The sequence below is a fragment of the Meleagris gallopavo genome, chromosome 21, assembly GCF_000146605.3.
Source record: "Meleagris gallopavo isolate NT-WF06-2002-E0010 breed Aviagen turkey brand Nicholas breeding stock chromosome 21, Turkey_5.1, whole genome shotgun sequence".
In the NCBI taxonomy this organism is placed as follows: domain Eukaryota; kingdom Metazoa; phylum Chordata; class Aves; order Galliformes; family Phasianidae; genus Meleagris; species Meleagris gallopavo.
In genome coordinates, this window is record NC_015031.2 from 8499614 (window position 1) to 8517376 (window position 17763).

At 51.7% G+C, this 17763-nt stretch overlaps 1 protein-coding gene across 3 annotated transcripts; it reads left to right on the forward strand.

Annotated features, from left to right (window-relative positions):
- Positions 1-14: 14 nt before the first annotated feature.
- RPH3AL (rabphilin 3A like (without C2 domains)) lies at positions 15-17763 on the forward strand. 3 transcript variants are annotated; one of them, XM_010722064.3, is made up of 6 exons: positions 15-3001; positions 3637-3720; positions 4500-4643; positions 5605-5734; positions 8764-8850; positions 14807-17763. In XM_010722064.3, exons 1-6 carry the CDS (start codon positions 2982-2984, stop codon positions 15035-15037), a joined length of 696 nt encoding a protein of 231 aa, XP_010720366.1. In that variant the 5' UTR covers positions 15-2981; the 3' UTR covers positions 15038-17763. The 3 variants fall into 3 exon arrangements, with proteins under 3 accessions (XP_010720366.1, XP_010720365.1, XP_019477563.1); XM_010722063.3 differs by having other exon boundaries at positions 15-2822; XM_019622018.2 differs by having other exon boundaries at positions 16-3720.

The window sequence follows — 17763 nt, forward strand, 5'->3', positions numbered from 1 at the left end:
GGGAGCGGCGGAGGGCTGGGGAACGGGCGAGAGGTGCGGGGCCGAAGGCAGCGCTCCCCGTGAGGCCGATGGGCTTCGAGGGCGGTCGCGTGCGGGCCCCGTCCCGCTGCTGCTCCTTTGGGTGCTGCGCTGTGCCCGTCCCGGGGCGTTGGGTCTGTGCGCATCCCCAGCTCTGGGTCAAAGTCCGCGGTTCCTCTGTCGCCCCGGCGGGGCCGGGAGTTTCCGGCAGCCGCGTTCAGCGGGGATGTGTGACCTCGGGGATGCTCAGGCGGCATTTCCTCACGGCAGTGCCCGTGGCCTCCTCAGCCAGCGGCTGGCAGGACAGTTCCTGGTTCGTGCGAGGTCACCGCGGGGGATGGCACACGGTTCCTTGGCTCTGTCTTTCCTGTCTGCGTCCAGTTCTTTCTAAGAAACTCGAAGCTGGAGCTGCAGGTTCTGCCCAGGCCTCCTGAGCGGGGTAGTGCATCAGCATAGAGAAATTAGTTTCTCTAATTGGCCGTTTAGATGCTAATTTGCTTCTTGGAGCCCTGTGCCAGGTCAGGCTGCTCCAGAACGTGAGTCAAAGAGCTGAGCAGCATGAATCATGCACCAAGCAAAGCACCTGCAGGGCTGAGGCTGGGTGGGTACGGATGGACCCACAATGGCAGACCCACCTGGCTGCCCTCCTCTGCACTGCAGGTTGCAGGGTGAGTGGATCTGCTTGGGCAGAGCCCGCTCCTTTGTGGCTCACCATATATCAAGCAGCCACGTTAATGGGTGCCTCTCATTAATACAGGCTCGTTGCTACCGTGTGCCGGTTTTCCTGTAGAGCTGATTTTATCTTCCCCCTCCCAGGACTGGCATAGACCTGCAGGGCATTTTGCTTTGTAATGTCTTTAATAAGCGCTGTCTTAATGTAGTTGGGCTTCTGCCATTGCTGCTGTGCCTGGGGAGCAGCTGGGAACCTTCTGTTTTATTCCCCACGTGCTCTGTTTGGAGGTGTCCTAGAGCCGAGGGGTTGTGGCACTGAGGATGTGATCAGTGGGCATGGTGGGGAGTTGGACTCGAGGGTCTGAGGGGTCTTTTCCAGCCTTAATGATTCCATGGTTCTGTGATTGTATGAGCAGCAAAGCCCTGATTGAGGCTGGTGCTTGTCTGGGCACAGTCACACCGCTCATTGCCTTCAAACAGCCTCATGTCCTGCACCGATGGAGCCTGGTGCCCTTATCTCCCTCATTTCTCCTCTGTCATAGCAACGGGAACAAATGCTCACTCAGTTGCTAAGGTTATGGGGATAATGGGGCCTGGTGCCGGAGCAGAGAGTAATTACAACACGTCTTTGGGGGAGTGGCTGGAAGGGATGTGGGGCTGGGGTGGCACTGATGTGTGAGGTGGTCCTGGCAGAAGCCATGAGTTGGAGCAGGAGAGGTAATTACAGCAGCTGGGGAGCAGGAGCTCAGCTCTGTGCCACTGCTTCGTTTTTGTTTCATTTTAAAGTATTTAAAAGAAAAAATAATTGCCTAATTAATTTCCTATAAAAACAAATTAAAACAGATTGCGAGCTGCTTAACTGAAATAACCAGGCCGTGAAAACTGGCTGGGGAGCTCTTGATGGGTCTGTGGAGGGCATTGTGGTGTTTGCAGGGCTGTGAGGAATTCATGCTTTGTGGGCACCTGCAGGCAGCTCAATGTCAGCAAAACCTTTCAGCTTTTGCTGTGATGTAGTCACCATTTGGGGAGGAGGATGTGAACCTGGAGCATCCCTCAGGCTGCCCAGCAGGAAGGGACCTCCAGTTCTACATTGCAGGGTTGTCACCAGCACAGCCCTGCTTCTGCTTCCTCTCCGCTCCCTATTGGAGCTGCAGAGTGGTGTGGTTCCACATTTCCCCCCCTCATGCTGCTGGCTCACTGCTGAGCGCAGCCAGGTGCACACAGCTTTAATGAGGATTTGTTCCGCCTGATTTCTTCCATCATAGGGAAAGGAGCAAACAGGTGGAGGGCTGTTCAGCAGGTCACAGGATGATGGGAAGGAAAGAACTCCCTTGCAGACCATGGAGATGACTCCCCAGCCTGGCATGGTTCTGCTATCAGTGTTTCTGATTAGGCTGATTGTGCTGCACTCAGTGTCCTGGACAGAGATAAGAGGGAGGATGCTCTGTGCTGTCCCCATTCTGGTGTCATCAGTCCTGTGGCCATACGTGTTCCTTTTTTCCAACCCCGTTACTGTTCCTGTTCCCCCCCAGCAGAGCCTACAGTCCCATAGTGTTCTCACTTGCATCCAACTGGGCATCTTGCAGAGGCAAAGTGCAGAGCCGTCTGCAACATTTTGACTTGCCTTCAGCCCTGTTGGTGCAGGTAAAGCTCTGCAGAGCAGGGCGGGATGCATTCAGCTGTTTCCCACCCTGTGTGCACAGCAAAGTGCCTGTCCTGGGATTGACTTCCAGATAGGCACCCGCAGGTGCTGGGCACTGTGGTGCATGGGCTGTGCTTTGCTCCACGTGTGCCTAAGTGGGAGGGCAAGCTGGGCTGGAGCAGCTCTGAGCTCCGGAAGGAGCTGCAGGTGTCCCTGTGCCTTGCAGCGAGTTGAACCAGATGGCCTTAAAGGTCCTTCCTACCGTTCTGTGATCTAGAGCTGACCCTTCAGGATGAGCTGCGCCAGGTGCTGTGCAGCCCAGGTCAGCACTTTGTGCCGGGACTGATTGCAGCGCAGGGTTGGATCGATCTGCACGAGCTGCAGCTGCTATAAAAGGGCCAAGGCTGTGTGTGCTGCAGGGCTCTGTGCCTGGCACGGAAGCTCCGTGTCAGCAGCAGGCGTGGGTGCAGGCGCAGAGCCACAGCGCCGGGTGAGTGTGCTGTGAATTGAGGCTGGAACATGTGTTTTCTTGGGAATTACGGCGCGGTTGGCAGGTGGTGGGACTCGCTGCTGTTGGATCTGATGTGTTGTTTGCCAAACAGCATTAAGCGCGTTATCTCTGCTCAGCAGGTATGGTTTCAAAGCTGGCATGTGTCTGTTCTGGGGAAGGTAAGTATTAATACCTGGAAATGTATGCATTAGGGAGCTGATCCAGCGGGAGGAAGGCTCGGTGCATCGCAGTGCCTGCGCTGAAATCTGCTGGCTGCCCTTCTGGGTGCCGGTGTGAGCGCAGGAGGAGCACTGCTGGGAGAGGTGCTGCCTCCAGCACATGCAAACAAGCTGCTATTGTGGGCTGTGTTATAAATATCTGGCTCTTACAGCGGCAGCTTTAATGAACGGAGCGACTTGCCACTGTTTGTGCTGATTGTCGCGTGGGCTTTGTTTGTTACCCCCATTAAGAGGTGAAAACCCAACAACCGCCGCGTCCTCCTGTCCTTCAGAGCCACTGCAGTGCTGGGACTCCGGAGGTGACGGGGCAGAGAATCGTAGCAAACAACACTTTTCTCTGGCTTTGAAATGAAAAATGGCAGCGGATCTGACAGCCCGTGGCCTTTTGCAGAGCGCCATAAAATCTCAGCTCCCAGCTTTGTCTCGGTGCAGCGTTAGGAGCTATTTATTGGCGCGTATTTCATGGTGATGATGGCATGCTTTTATTGCTGTCTGCAGGCGTGTGACGCCGGCGGGTCGCCTCTGGGACATCGCTTTGGGACGGCTGTGCCTCACGGTGCTTTTTCTTCTTCCAGGTGTGCCATGGCTGACACGATTTTTGGCAGTGGGACGGGCCCCTGGGTGTGCCCCAATGACCGGCAGCTGGCTCTGCGTGCCAAGTGAGTCCCAGCTGGCTGAAGGGAAGAGCAGCACCTCTGCAGCTGTATATATACACCCTCTGTATAGCTGGTAGCAGCCCCCAGGGCTCTTTTGTTTTAGGGTCTTGTCGCTTGGTCTTATATTCCCCTGAAGTTAAATGACTGCGTAATCGAAAGATGAAGGGATGGAGATGAGTCAAGTGCCAGAATTGCATTTCTTACTCGGATGCTTTGCTTCTCTGGCGCTGCCACTGCTCCTGGCTGAGCCCTGAGGTCAGCTGCTGGAAAATTATGGGTCGTTCCATGTCTGTCTGAGTGCTTCTGCCTCCACCTGAGTGCCTCATTACAACAGCCGGGTGTGATAGTGCCCTGCATTCTGCCAGCAGCCCTGACTTCAGCTGGTGACCTCTAAGCTCCTACTAAATGGTAATTAATTGAGTTGTGAAAGCTCCGAGCGAGCCAAGGAGAAATGTCAGCTTTGTACATAGGCATGGAGGGAAGTTCCTAAAGGCTTCAGACGCTGGAAGGAAGACAGTGCAGGTAGTCCTTGTGTGCTGCAGTCTGCTGAGGACTTCTGTGGTGCCCAGCATCCATGCCCATTGCTGCAAAGACAGGAAAATTTCTTCTCTGAAGGAGCAGTGCTGCAGTGGCACAGCTGCCCAGGGAAACGGGAAGTCACCATCCTGGGGGTGTTCAACAACTGTGGAGGTGTGGCACTGAGGTTGGTGGGCATGACTTGGTATGGCAAGGCTTGGGTTTTGCTTTCACAGCTCAGTTTCTCTGTCTGTCCCTCCCCACAGGCTCCAGACAGGCTGGTCAGTGCACACGTTCCAGACAGAGAAGCAGAGGAAGATGCAGGCTCTGAGCCCACAGGAGCTTGAGGTCATTCTGGAAGTCATCCGCAAGGCGGAGAAGCTGGACGTTGTGGAGCAGCAGCGCATCGGGTACCTTTGCTTGTTCCTTCCCTATGGGAACAGTGCAGACAGAGGTGCAGCTCTCCCAGTGTCTGAGCTCAGCCTCCAGCCCTTAGAGCATCTCTTCAGCTCATTTTCCCCCTGCCGTGTTGCTTGTTTGGAGGCAACAAACACTGGGAGGGTTGGAAGATGGTTTCCCATGCCTTCCTGGAGCTTTGGGGCTTGCTGTGGTTGCAGCCACTGACTCAGTGCCACTGAATGCAGCCTGTGATAAGGCAGCTGCTGAGGCAGTGGCTGTGGAATGGGCTCAGGGAAGTGCAGAGCTGTGCAGCTGCATCACTGCTGGTGGACAGCACGGCTCCATCCCTGGCAGCACGCTCGGGTTTTCCCTTGCCTACAGCAGCAGCCCTGTGGGATTTTGCCTGGAGCAGTGAATGGGTTTGTGTTCTACTTGGCTGAGTTCTCTGGAAGGGGTTTGTTAGCTTGAATTATTTCATTTACTGGCACCTTTTCCCTTTTTGCTGCTGTAGATTTCTATTTGCTCTCAGTCCTGCTGGAGATCTGGCCTCAGCTAGGTCTGCAATCAGCCCAAAGCAGGGAGACCAGGAGCCAGCTCATAGAATCACAGAATCATTCAGGCTGGGAAAAACCTCTCAGATCCCCAAATCCCATCCCACCCCACCGTGCCCACTGACCACCTCCCTCAGTGCCACATCCCCACGGTTCCTGAACACCTCCAGGGATGGGCACTCCCCCACCTCCCTGAGCAGCTCTGCCACTGCAGCACCGCTCCTCCAAAGGCAAAATACTTCCTAATAACAAACCTGAGGAAATGCTTGAGTACAGAGGCTGAAGCGAAAGCACGTTCAGTCCCAGCAAAAGGCCCAAAATCCCACAGGGGAGGCTGAGCGGGGCACGCACCCGCAGGTTCTTGGCATGCCTTCTTCCTGTAGATCTGGAATCACCTCCACTTGGCTTTGTTCCCTACCAGACGCCTGGTGGAGCGGCTGGAGAACATGAGGAAGAACGCGATGGGCAACGGCCTGTCGCAGTGCTTGCTGTGCAGTGAGCTGCTGGGGCTGCTGGGGAGCACGTCGGTTTTCTGCCAGGATTGCAAAAAGGTGGGTTTGCTCACCAGGGGATCCTGCCTGGAGCCAGCAGGGCTCTGTGAAAGTGGAGAGATGGATCACTCTGTGGGCTTATCTTTGTCCTGCATAACTGGGTCGGTGCTGTCAAGCTGTAAGGTTTTCTCTGCTTACCTCATTGCTCACAATCCTGGAGCGCCTGACCTATGAAAGGTGGAGATGTGGCACGTATGGACGTGGTTAGTGGGCATGGTGGGGATGGGTTGGGGCTGCACGTGAGGATCTGAGAAGTCTTTTTCACTATGATTCATGTTCTAAACTAGTGTGAAGTTCCTGACCCTGACACGCGAGTCGCCCTGTGTGTTGGTGGTGGGGTGTGTTGGTGGGTAGGCTGTACAGATGCTGGAGTATCAGCATGCAGGGGAAACTGCTGTGTTCCTCACACCCTGCACTGCTGCCTGGGATCCCAGACAGGCAGGGGTTAAGCCTCACTGCCGTGGAGATGATGATCTCCAAGGCAACCACCTGATCCTCCCTCTGCTGAGAGGCTGCTTCTCCAGCACTTGAAGGCCATCTTTGCCAGGGGAGATGTCTCTGTAAGTGGCTTTGCCTCAGTGTGGTGAGGGTCCCCGTGGGTGCCACACTGCTAGGGTGGATGGAAGGATCCCTGGGGAACTATAGTTAGGGGGACACTCACTTATGCCACCCACCCCATCACTGAGATGTCCTGTGGATGCTCTGAGTGTAGCTTGTTCCTGTGCCATGCGCTGGCATGTGTTGGGAGCTCCATGTTGGGCAGCTGTGACGGAGAAGCTCCTGCAAGGTGCCAGCATCACTCCATCCGTGCTGCTGTGAGCATTGCTGCCTTTGCTGGACTGAGTCTGCTGGCTCCTGCTTTCAGAAGTGGCTGAGGCTGGGGTTATGCACAGGATCAGGCATAAGGCAGTGGCAAACGCCCAGTTCTGAACCCCTGGGTCCTCAGCTGGGAGGAAAGCAAATCTTATAGGAAGGGCTGGGAAAGGAAGCAGCAGGAAGGTACTGAGGTGCGAAGGGTCTGGCATAAAGGGGAGCTTCAGGACAGCTCTTGGAGAGGAGCGTGGGCTCTGTGCAGACGTGCCTGGGGAGAATAAAGGGCTGCTGGGCAGACAGGAGGCGGCTGGCTGCTTCCTGCTTTTCAAGCATGCAGAATAACAGGATGTGCCGTATTCCTGCCTCCTTCCCGTGGCCGTTCTGCTCTCACCTGAAGCCAGCTAGGTCATGTTGCTGCAGCACTTGCTAACCTCTGCCCTGTGAGCCCCATGCACTGATGCATGGAGGCAAAAGCTGTGGGGTGCCCTGGGCTCGTCCCCTTTCTGTTTTGGTGTCAGCCCACAGCAGTCCACCCTTCAGCAGAGCACGCAGAGTGGGCTGGTACTTAAAGCTCATCCCCAGCCCAGCAGTATCCATCACTGATGCAGTTTTAGCATTATAAGCTATGGATTTTATAAGTCGGTATTTTTCTTGCTAGCTTTGCTCTCTTACCATCTCATTGGAAAGTCATTGCAGCCCATTTAGCCCAATGACAGGGACTGCTGTAATGATACATCTGAGATGCAGCAGAGGACTTACCTTCCACGAATCCCTTCTGCTGAACAGGGGCTCTATAGCTCTTGTTGCCTGATGGATTTTCTAAGTGCCACTTCCTGCTTCAGCATTTATGGGTCAAAATGAAGAATGATTTTAATATTGTTTTTTTATTACCTTGGGAATAAATGCATTATGGCAAGAAAAAGATGTTTGCTAACACAGACATGTTAACATTAGCAGTAGTTAGAGCATAATGTGCAGTTTACCATGCAGAGGGTATCAGGAACACATATAAAAGAAGTAGGAGAAGAAAGTGCTTTATCTTGTTTAATTAGGAATAAGGCTGTATTTACTGCCCTTGGTTTTTATGTCTTCTGAGGCTGTGGGTGACACTCAGTTTTCCAGCTAGGCTGCAAGGAAGGGAGGAGGAGAGCCCTCTTCATGTGCTGGAGGTTTCAATATTTATGGCTGGGAATAAAAGCACTTGGAAGCTCCCGCTAGAGGGAGCGTTTGAATGTCCTATACATGCAGGGATGGGATCTGAGGGGGTGTTTATGGCTGAGGTGCTCCCTCAGATTTTGATTTGAAAAGGGGAGAAGTTGGGGTAGTTGCGAAGATGATCGTTGCAGTGCCACTTGCTGCCCGCACTTGTTGGCTTGGGCAGCACTGTGTTGAATATCTGTGCACCAAAGCACTTAGGCTGCTCCTTATTCCTCTGCCCTTCCTAAAGCACCGCAGGCATCCACTCTCTCTAAGCCAGGCTTTGCTAGCCAGGCTTTGCTTTCCAGGCTGTGAGCAGCTTTTGCTCTGTGAGGATCAAAGAATTCATCCCATTTCTCTCCCCACTGCAAGCCAAGCCTGATAAACATCCGCTTCATTAGATGATATGAGGTGATTGGGGTTGTAAATGGCTCATAATGCTGGTGGAGATGTGAAAGTTCCCTCGTGCAGCAATAAGCTGCCATGTGCTGCTATCAAGCATTCTGTTCAGGCAACGTGCATCCGTGCCCGCTGCCTCGGCAGCCACAAATCAATACTGCCAAGCTGCTGAAGCCAAGGGGAAGCCGGGGGGTTTCAGGCTGTATGTAGGGAAGGGAGGAGGGGATTTATGGTTTTGCACAAACTTGTGCTCGTTTTGTGCTTGGTTGCAGCTGCTTTCCTCACCACGGCGATTGGGTTTTAGGATTTGGAGGAATAAAAAGGAAAAAGCCCTGGGAGTGTCTGTAGGTTGTGAGGATTGATTTGTGCTGTCCGACTCCGTTCTCGCCCGCAGCCAAGGGCTGTGCTGTAGGTTTGCCTTTGTCAAGGACCCCCGAAGCATCTTTTTGGATGCACTTATCCAGGGGAAATAATAGAACTGTGCCATGTTTATTTACTTTAAGGAACGCATTAGAGCAGGTCTGGTGGGGCAGGTGCTTCTCAGCCTTCCTCTGGTGAGGGCTGTATGGACGTGGGGTGTTGCTTACACACCTTTTTTTTTCCCCCCCCCCTTCTTTCAGAAAGTTTGCACCAAATGTGGCATCGAAACCTTTGGAGCCCAGAAACGTCCTCTTTGGCTGTGCAAGATCTGCAGTGAACAGAGAGAGGTAAAATGCAGAGTGTGCTGAGAGAGCGTGGGCTGCGTTGGGATGGAGGCTTGGATGGGGTCTTTGGGCTCAGGCCATGCACAGGGTGGTGACAGTTTGTGATGGGATGGGGGGGAATAAATGCCCTGAGTGTTGCTTTGTGGTGTTTTCCTACTGTGGTTATAAAGAGGCTGTTGCCTTCTGCTGCCACGCTGTTTTCCTTCTGGCTCCATGCAAATAAACCTGGCTAACGTTGGTTCTTTAATGCATCTGCAATATTTGTCCCTCTAAAAATGACTCAATTGCAACTTTCAGCTCAGTTTCCCCCTCCACAAACCCGCCTGTAAAATCCTATCGCCGCCGTGTGAGACTTCTAATGCAGGTCTCTGCATTTCTATATCCTTCATCCTTGACTTTACACTGCCAGAAGTAATGGCCTGCCTCATCCTCCTCTGCCAGCCAGCCCCAGGGCTCGCTGCTCTGCAATGGAGCTGCTGAATTTGGTGACGACAGGAGGATTTACCCCTCGTGGTCCTTCAGCATCCGCCCGGTGCAGCTATTCCTGAAACCCGTCCGTCAATTTCTGAAGTGCAGTGAGATCATTTCTGCAGGTGTTTGAGGCAGAGAATGTCTCTGTAGGAGTTGTGGGAGTGTGGCAGAGCTCAGGTTTTAAACACGAGGAGATGATCTGTGTGGGAGCACCCGGAAAGCTGCTGTGCAGGTAGGATGAGGGCTGTGCCCACCTTTGGTTGCTGCGTGGCAGCGTGGCTGGGGCAGACAAAGGGCATCCTGCTCCCTGGGTGCTGCTAATTGCTTAATGAACGGACTCATCCAGATGTTGTGCAATCCAGATGGCCATTCTGAAGTGTGGCAGGTCAGGGCAGTTTCCGTGTTGTGCTGGGAGACGGGTATGGAACTGAAAGTTACTTCATTTTTTCTTTTCATATTTTTTTTCCTCGCTCTCCAATGTATAATTGCTTTTCTTTTTTCTTTTTTCTTTTGTTCCACTTTCTTATAAAAATAATGAGCAGCCACAGACAGAGAAGAACATTACCCAGTGTTATGTGCGGCCGTGTCAGGGTATGGTAACCTTCAGAGATACGGCCTGAGTGCTTCTCTAATGAAAATGGATGGAACTTTCCCCCTGAGACAGCCTCAAACATATCCACATCTTACCTCACAGCCCTCAGCTTCGTCTGTCTTTTTCTGATTCCTTCAAAGGTCAGCTCGGGTCTGTCTCCTTCCCTCTTTGCAGTGGCCTGGCTTGTCCATGGAGCCATTTTGGGTGCCATGATAGGACAGAGTCCATGCAGAATAACTGTTGTGTTCACCACCAGTTCCTTGTCTCTGTCTGTTGCTGTGATCTGGATCTGCCTTGTGTTCCCATCTGCTCTGGACCAAACCCATTTGGCTACACTTGTCACCGAAGGTTATATTTGCCATCAACGAGTGCAGATGGACACCTGCTTTTTGGGATCACAGAGTCTTGTTTCTGTCTGGCCTTTGAATCTGTTGCGTGGTGAGGGGTTATTGGCCCAGTTTTGTGTCCCGGGATCCAGACAGGAGCCCACAAAAACATCTGGGGTCGTGTGATGCATTAGCAAGCCGCTGTCACCCTTCTGAGGTAGGTGATCCCACCACTTGGACTGCAGCTGTCCCTTTAGCCCCTGCCATGCACCGAGGGAGCAGGTTGTGGCCCTCCCTCCTTCCCTCCCTCTGCATTGCATTGCCTTTCTTGGCTTTGCACCTTGCATTGCCTTTCTGGAGACCAATGTGGGGAGCTGATCTCCTGGAACAAGTCAGGATGTGAAGGCAGGGTGGTGGTGTTGGATGTCCACATACATGAGCTAACAGCCAAAGCGTGCAGCTCTCATCCCTCCGTCTTGTTATTTATCCGTGTAGGCTTGGCTTAAGCTAGTGAAAATGTAGTGACATGGTAATTTTCTTCGCTCCTTCGTTGTGTGGACAAAATCTGTGCTGGTTTCAGTTGTGATTAAACCATCAGTGTGTGACCTGGGTCAAAGTGAAGACCAATGTAACAGGCTGTTGTTTACATCAGTTTTTCAGTGGGAGTCAAGTGCTCGATGCCCGCACATCCCATTGGGAATCTCAGCCTCAGCAGCTCCAAAGTGTTCTTTGCTGTTTTGTTTCCTTGAAAACCTCCACTGGGAAGGCTGTGCTGCATAGCAGTGAGAGCCAAGTTGCTCTGACAGTTTGATTTCTGGAGAGTGGAGGTGATGAATGGATTCTGCCTGCATCCCAGTCATCCAGAAGCAAAACGTTGCACTGGGTAGCACTGGAGCTGCTTGGTGTGGTGTGTGCTTGCACAGAGAAAGCTCTGCATAGTCACCATGCTGGGATCTGGCAGAGCCTGCTGGCAAAGGGAACATCCCCAGGGGCACAGACACCTCTGAAATAAGACAGAGCCACAGCTAAGCCAGGAGCAGCCTATTGCAGAGACTGCTTGTCCCAGTGCCTGCAGAAACATCCATTGGAGAAAAAAAAAAAAAAAAAAAACCACTTTTGTCCTTCCAGGGCATTTTCCTTTGCAACATCCTCTGAGTGTGGCAGAGCTATCACTGCCACAGATTGTGTTGTATTGCTCAAGAAGCAAATTCCATCCATTTTATGTTTGCTTTCAAAGGGACAGGACCTTCCTTCTTCCCTATGTGCTGCATCGCCTTTCTTGGCTTTGCACCTTCCATTGCCTGTCTGGAGACCGAATGCAGAGGGTCAGGCATGCATTGTTTGCTGCATGTTTTGGCTGATAGCAGCAGGCTGTGCACAGCACCTCGCTGAACCACCGCTTCATATATGGGTTTTTTTCATATCCATAATTAGCGATGCTATCATCGTAATTAAAACCCTCTTGGAAGCATTCGTACACATTTACATTTGAATTGACACATCCAAAATTGTAGTGATAATGAAAACAGTTTAAGTAGGGTGGGGGGAGATGGCTTTTTTTAAACCCCATCAAATGTGAAGGAGCGTGTCAGCTCTCAGGACCTGCTAAAGTTTTAATTTGCCCCTTTGCTTCATTTTCCCTTTAATTTCTTCTCCTTTGCTAAATGACATTTTCATGGCTGGCTGCATCTCTGGGTTTATGAAAATAAACCATGCAGAGGAAAGGAAGATTGCTGTGCTGGAACAAGCAGCCATCTCCTCCCCTTTTGCCCCCAGGGTTTCCCTTTTCCCTTGTACACTTTGAACATCATAAAGCAACATAGCCCAGGGTTATTCCTGCCTGGTATGGCCAAACAAACCTGATGGAGAGGAGCGTTTATTTTGGGCAGCTCTGGATGGAGTGGATGTGCACCTGTTTGCAATTCAGAGGACTCATCAGTAGCCTGCCGTGTTATTTTGGGGGGCGGCAGCAAGTGGGTCGACTCAAAATAGTGTCCTTAGAACAGAGCCACAGGGGAAAAAAAACAGAGTGTGATTGAGAGAGGAATGATAAATGGTTGGAGGACGGCAGGCTCTGCTGCTGGCGGAGCGTTGGGGTCGGAGGTGAAACGCGTTCTGCTATTCCAGAAACAAAGCTCCAAACAATTTCACCGCCTTTTAATTTTCTTCATCCTCAAGTGCCGAATGTGGGAGTTGACAACAGATTGCTGTAAATAATGTAATTGGAAAGCTCTGTGTTATGGAAAAGCAGATGAATGCAAATAACGAGGCTGAGGAGCGCGCTCTCTTTCTCCCTGCCAGCGGTTTGCTGCGTTTTGGAGCTGTGGCAGCGGGGTGGGTGGGATGTGCTGCGTGAGGGCAATGGCAACCGTGTCCTCCTGGGTTGCAAGTGTGCTTTGTTCTGCTAAGAGAGCCCACAGGAACTCACAGCAGCGGCTTCCCTCTTGCATGGGGACTGCAGAGCTGGGGGTGTTGTCTGTGGGCACGGCGAGGTTGGGTTGGTGGTTGGACTGGGTGATTGTTAGAGGTCTTTTCCAGCCTTAATGATTCTGTGGTGTATGGCAACCTGAAGGCTGGTTGGGAGCTTGTTCAGTACCCTTGTTTTCAGAGGAGGGGGAAAGCAGAGTTCTGCAGAGCGGGGTGTCAGCAGGACCTGGTGATTTTCCATTTGCAGGCTGTGCTGAGAGTGCTGGATAAAATGTGCATCTGCTGCTGACTGCCAGCATGCAGCCTCATCCTGTGGCTGTGCTGGTGGATTGGTGCAGCTGTGATGGGGGTGTTGTTGGGGTCACAAAACGCGTTGAGCTCTCCAGTCTTGTCATGGCTGTTGAATGTTTCAAAGTAATGCAGAGAGGATCTCTGGCTCGAGCAATTCCTCTTCCCCATGCTTTGCTTTTGGGTAGATGAGTCGTCAGGGGAGGCAGAAGGACAGCAGCCTGAAGGCAGTCGATACTTAGCATGGATTTCTGTTGTGCTTGACTGGGAAGCAGCAGGATTGCTCCTGAACCACTGCAGGAAAGATCCTCTGTGCTCCAGGCTTCTGCGTCCTGGGTTGGGGTGGCACTGATGCACATCTTTGTTCTGTCAAGGGCTGGTGAGTGCAAAACTCTTCTCCTTGCAAAGAGCAAACCTGCTAATAAACAGGACTCCAAAGCACCGTTATAGATGTATTAATTTAAAATCAAGTAGGAGCTTTGCTGTTGGGCCACTGTGGCAATCAATGAAACGAGCATCACGAGCAGTCAGCAGCATCGATTCGTTGTGATGGATGCAGGCTGAACCCAACCTGCGTGCCCAAGTGCAGAACAGCACTGGAACCGTGTGTCGTTGTGGGGGGGTTGTGCTGGAAACCTACAGGCAGCAATGTGCTGAGTTATTGCAGGGGAGAGCATCTCCCTAAAGCTGCAGCTATTTTAGAGCTGATCTCAAAACAACTTCAGTAGTGCTGTAATGAGAGCGAAATATTAGAAGTGAATCTGTACGCTCAGAATCGATGTTGTATTAGTGGATGAGAGCTGGGTGTGTTGTATTGTATCTGACTGAACTCTTTCTCTAGCTGGGCTCGCTTTGGGGGTAATGGGAGAACCTGGGGGTGACCAACCTTTCCTTACCGCAGTCCTTGCTGTGTCTGATTGGTTTTATGTTCTGCTGAAATTGTAGTTCGCCTGGAGATAATAGGTCTCTCCAGTGCTTCAAATTAAATTACAGATGTTGCAAGGTCTGTTCGGATAACAACTGTCAAGAAAGGCTGCTTCCTCCCCAGCACTGCCCTGCAGGGACCGCGCGTCCTCCTGCAGCACCGCGCTGCTCGGGGTGCACATTGCTTTCACCTGGGTTTCATGACCCCGACCATTCTAGCTCTCTGTGTTGATGGCTCTGCAGGAGGAACCAGGCAATCTGCTGAGTGATCTCCCATCAGTGAGATGGTGATGGCAGTGCTCTGCTTTCTGTGCCTGTGCTGAAAGAGCTGTTTGTGAGCGCCAGGTGTTGTCGCTGCCCTCTGCTTTGATTAAGCCCTGTGGTTAAAATGCGAGCTGCAAACTTACTGCTGTAATTAGGGATATCTGCATTTGTACCTGCTGCCATCGTGTTGATGCTACATATAAAATGCTTTGAGAACTTGAAGTAGAAACCTTTATGATCTCCTTTGCTCTGAACAGAAGTACAAGGCTTCTACCCCCTTGCATGAAATAGTAATATTAACTTCTTTTTGCCCTGGCTGCCTCATTAGCTTATTATTAGACTGCTGGAAGGCACAAAAGAATTAGGTTTTTGGAGACCATTTCTCCTTGTCTGAGCTGCCATCTTCTCCCCTTCCTCTTGGCTCTCAGCAGGCTTTGTATTAAATAGACTTAATAGAGCATTTTCATCATGAGCCGCATTAAAACTCAGTTGAAGAGTAGAGGGCGTTCTTACAAGAAATATTACAGTTCAGCTCTCTCAGCTCACTTTCTGCCGCAGGATCAGATTATTTGAGTGTTCTTGTTCTGGGGGGTTTCAGGCACGCTCGTTAGGTGCAGCACTCGTTCATCATGGCTTCAGGTGTCGGTTGTGTCTCTGTCTCCAACAGGTCTGGAAGAGGTCCGGCGCATGGTTTTACAGAGGGCTGCCCAAGTACATCACACCTCTGAAGAGCAGCAGCAGAGCTGGTGAGGTGCCCTCGCAGCCCTGGCAGAGCGAGGCTGCTGTGCTGGAGGCAGGGAGCGTGGGGACGGGCCGCTCCTTCACCTGGGCCAGGGGCAAAGGTTGGTCGTGTGCTCCTCGAGATCGGCGAAGAGTGGAGGCCTTGGGAGGGGGCTGAGATTTGCAGCCGAGTTGTTCTCTACGTGCACTTTGGAAAAGCTGTTGATTAACTTAGCCCTGTGCAGGGCTGGGGCCGGAGCACTGACAAGCCTGAAGATTTATCAGCTCCAGCACTCCCATCCTTGTTCTTTGAGGTAGACCTTGATTGAAGTAGACCGATGTATCACATGTGGCATCTTGGATCGCTGCCCTATCGGATCCCATTCACAGCACTGCCTTGTAGGGCCTTTCCCCCCCCTCGCTTCCATCTGTCCGCCCTGTCATTGCTCATACACCCACTCCAGTGCTGTGCCTGGAGTCAGCTGGGGGGAAGCAGCACGGCATTGAGGAGCTGAGCATTCAGGGTCATTAGCACAGCGGTGGATGGATGCTGCCGAATTAAAGCTGCTGCCAGTCTGCTTTGATTTCTCTTCATTTCTTGCTGGTGTGCATTAACAGATCTGGCTGGCCTGTCTCCCCTTCTGTCTTTTGCTATTAGGCCCCTTCAATTGGAGAAGACCTCTCTGGTGTACCGACAGCGTACGCTCTTCCACATCAAGCTAAATCTTATCAGTGTTGCAGGGGGAAATAACCTTTTAATAGACAGGGCTCCGGAGGATCAGGTTTACAAGGCTTTTTTTTAGGCTCCAGCTAGGAAAGCACTCCCAACCCAATTGTAACTTTTGTAATTAAAGGCAAATTAGATCAACAATAGATGGTTGTGCTTCCCTCCAGGAGACACTTGGAAGGGGCTGTTTTAGCAAATGAACTGATTGATGAGGCATTCTCTGTGCACATGATGAAGAAAACACCACGAGTCAAAGATCTGGAGCCCAGACTTGTCCTGAGTAATAGCTGAGCCTTGTTTTGGGGGAATGCCTTCCCATGCATGGTGGCAGGTGCAGGTGGGGACAACACAGCTGCCCTTGGTAAGCTTTGGTGTGAGTGTTGAGATGTCTTTCTTGCTGTGCTACAAGTTTTGGCTGGCTGCTGTTTTAAATACTGATTTATGGGTTTATTTTATGGTGTTTTCTTCCCTTATTGCCCTTCTCTCCTAGGCTGCCTATCTTCTGGATGGCTTCCAGAGGATGTTGGTGGCTGTAATTCATCCCTGGGATATGCAAGCTGGGAGGTTGTACATTCTACCTCTTCTTTGCACCTGCCAGAACTGGGACTTCTGCTCTTTGGCTGTGATGAGCAGGGCAGGCTTTCTTCTCAATGTGGATGTGATGTAGCTGTGTAACCAGCAGTAGGAGAAGTAATGGCCTCATGTTGCACTAGGGAGGCTCAGGTTGGATATTAGGAAAAAGATTGGTGCTGCAGTGGCACAGCTGCCCAGGGAGGTGTTGGGATCCCCATCTCTGGAGGTGTTCAGGAACTGTGGGGATGTGGCACTGAGGGACATGGTCAGTGTACATGGCGGGGTGCTTGGTGTTGGACCTGGGGATCTGAGGGGTCTTTTCCAACCTTAACGGTTATATGATGTCCCCTGGCAAGCCCAGGAGAGAGGAGCAGCGATGTCCCTCCACATGCAGCCTTTCAGCAGGGGCAGGACGACACTTAAGTGCCTCTTTCTGGGGAAGTAATCATTGAGGGGTTCAGGAACTCCCCACTGTGCCTGCTGCACAGGACTGAGGAACTGCAGGAATGTGCCTAATGGGAGCAGAGCCAGCCCACCAGGAAGAAGTTTTATTTTTATACATCCATTATTTCTCTCGCGCTCGCTAATGCTGGGATTTGCCATTGCCTTGAGTTTTTCTGTAATAAACAAGCAGTTGCCATGGGAACCCTGCTATTAGTTAAGGCACAAATGTATTGTCGTGGGGAGAATAGCAGGAATATTTCTGGTGCTGGGGAGCAGCTCTGCTCCATGCGGTGGAATGTGGGTGGGATTCTGCACCGGGTCAGGCGGGACGGGGAGCAGCCAGCAGCAGGGCTCTGAGCTCTGAGTTCTGCAGGAGGATGGGAAGCAACTGCGTGGAAATAGGAAAATAAGGAAGCGTGATCCCTAAGCCGTTGCACTGCTTGGCACAAGGACTGCGTGCAGCCACGCTCATGCCAGATGCGTGCATTTAACACAAGAGCTGAACCCCAACTTAGTGCTCCCTTCTCTGGGTGCTGCCTTCCCAGCCCAGCTGTCCCCATTGCTCCCTGTGCTGCTGGAGGCTGAGCTGTGTGATGGAGGGAGTTGTTCCACAAGTGACCCGGCCCTGTGGGGATATTGCTTTTGCTGCAAGCTGGATTTTGGCTTTTTAGGATTTTTTATTATTATTATTATTTTTATGAGCTTTTTTTCCCATCAGCTGGAGATGGAGAGGAATAAATCTGTTACGTTTTCTATAAGTACAGCCATCAAATGACTCATTGATATATCAGCAACTGCTGGAAGAGCAGATTTACGACTTCTGGGCTCTGGGAAGTGCCAATAGAAGGTCTGGGAGCTTTGGGAGAAAAATTACCTTAAAGGGAAACAACAGTGCAGTGGGTAAAACACATTTCTATTGGGAGCAAAGGAAATGAGAGCGGGCAGGGCTGCTCCTGTGATGCAGGTTCCTCCTTGTCATTAATATCTTTCTCGTGCTGGATCACTCTGAACTGCTGAGTGGCAGAAGGGTAGGCAGCTAAAGTCACCTCCATTGATTCATTGGGGCCTTATCTAAATAAATCCTGACTTCCAGCATTTTTTAAAAGAATCACGGAGGAAGGAGCTGTTGGGAAGCAATGGGTGTTGTGAATTCTGGGGCA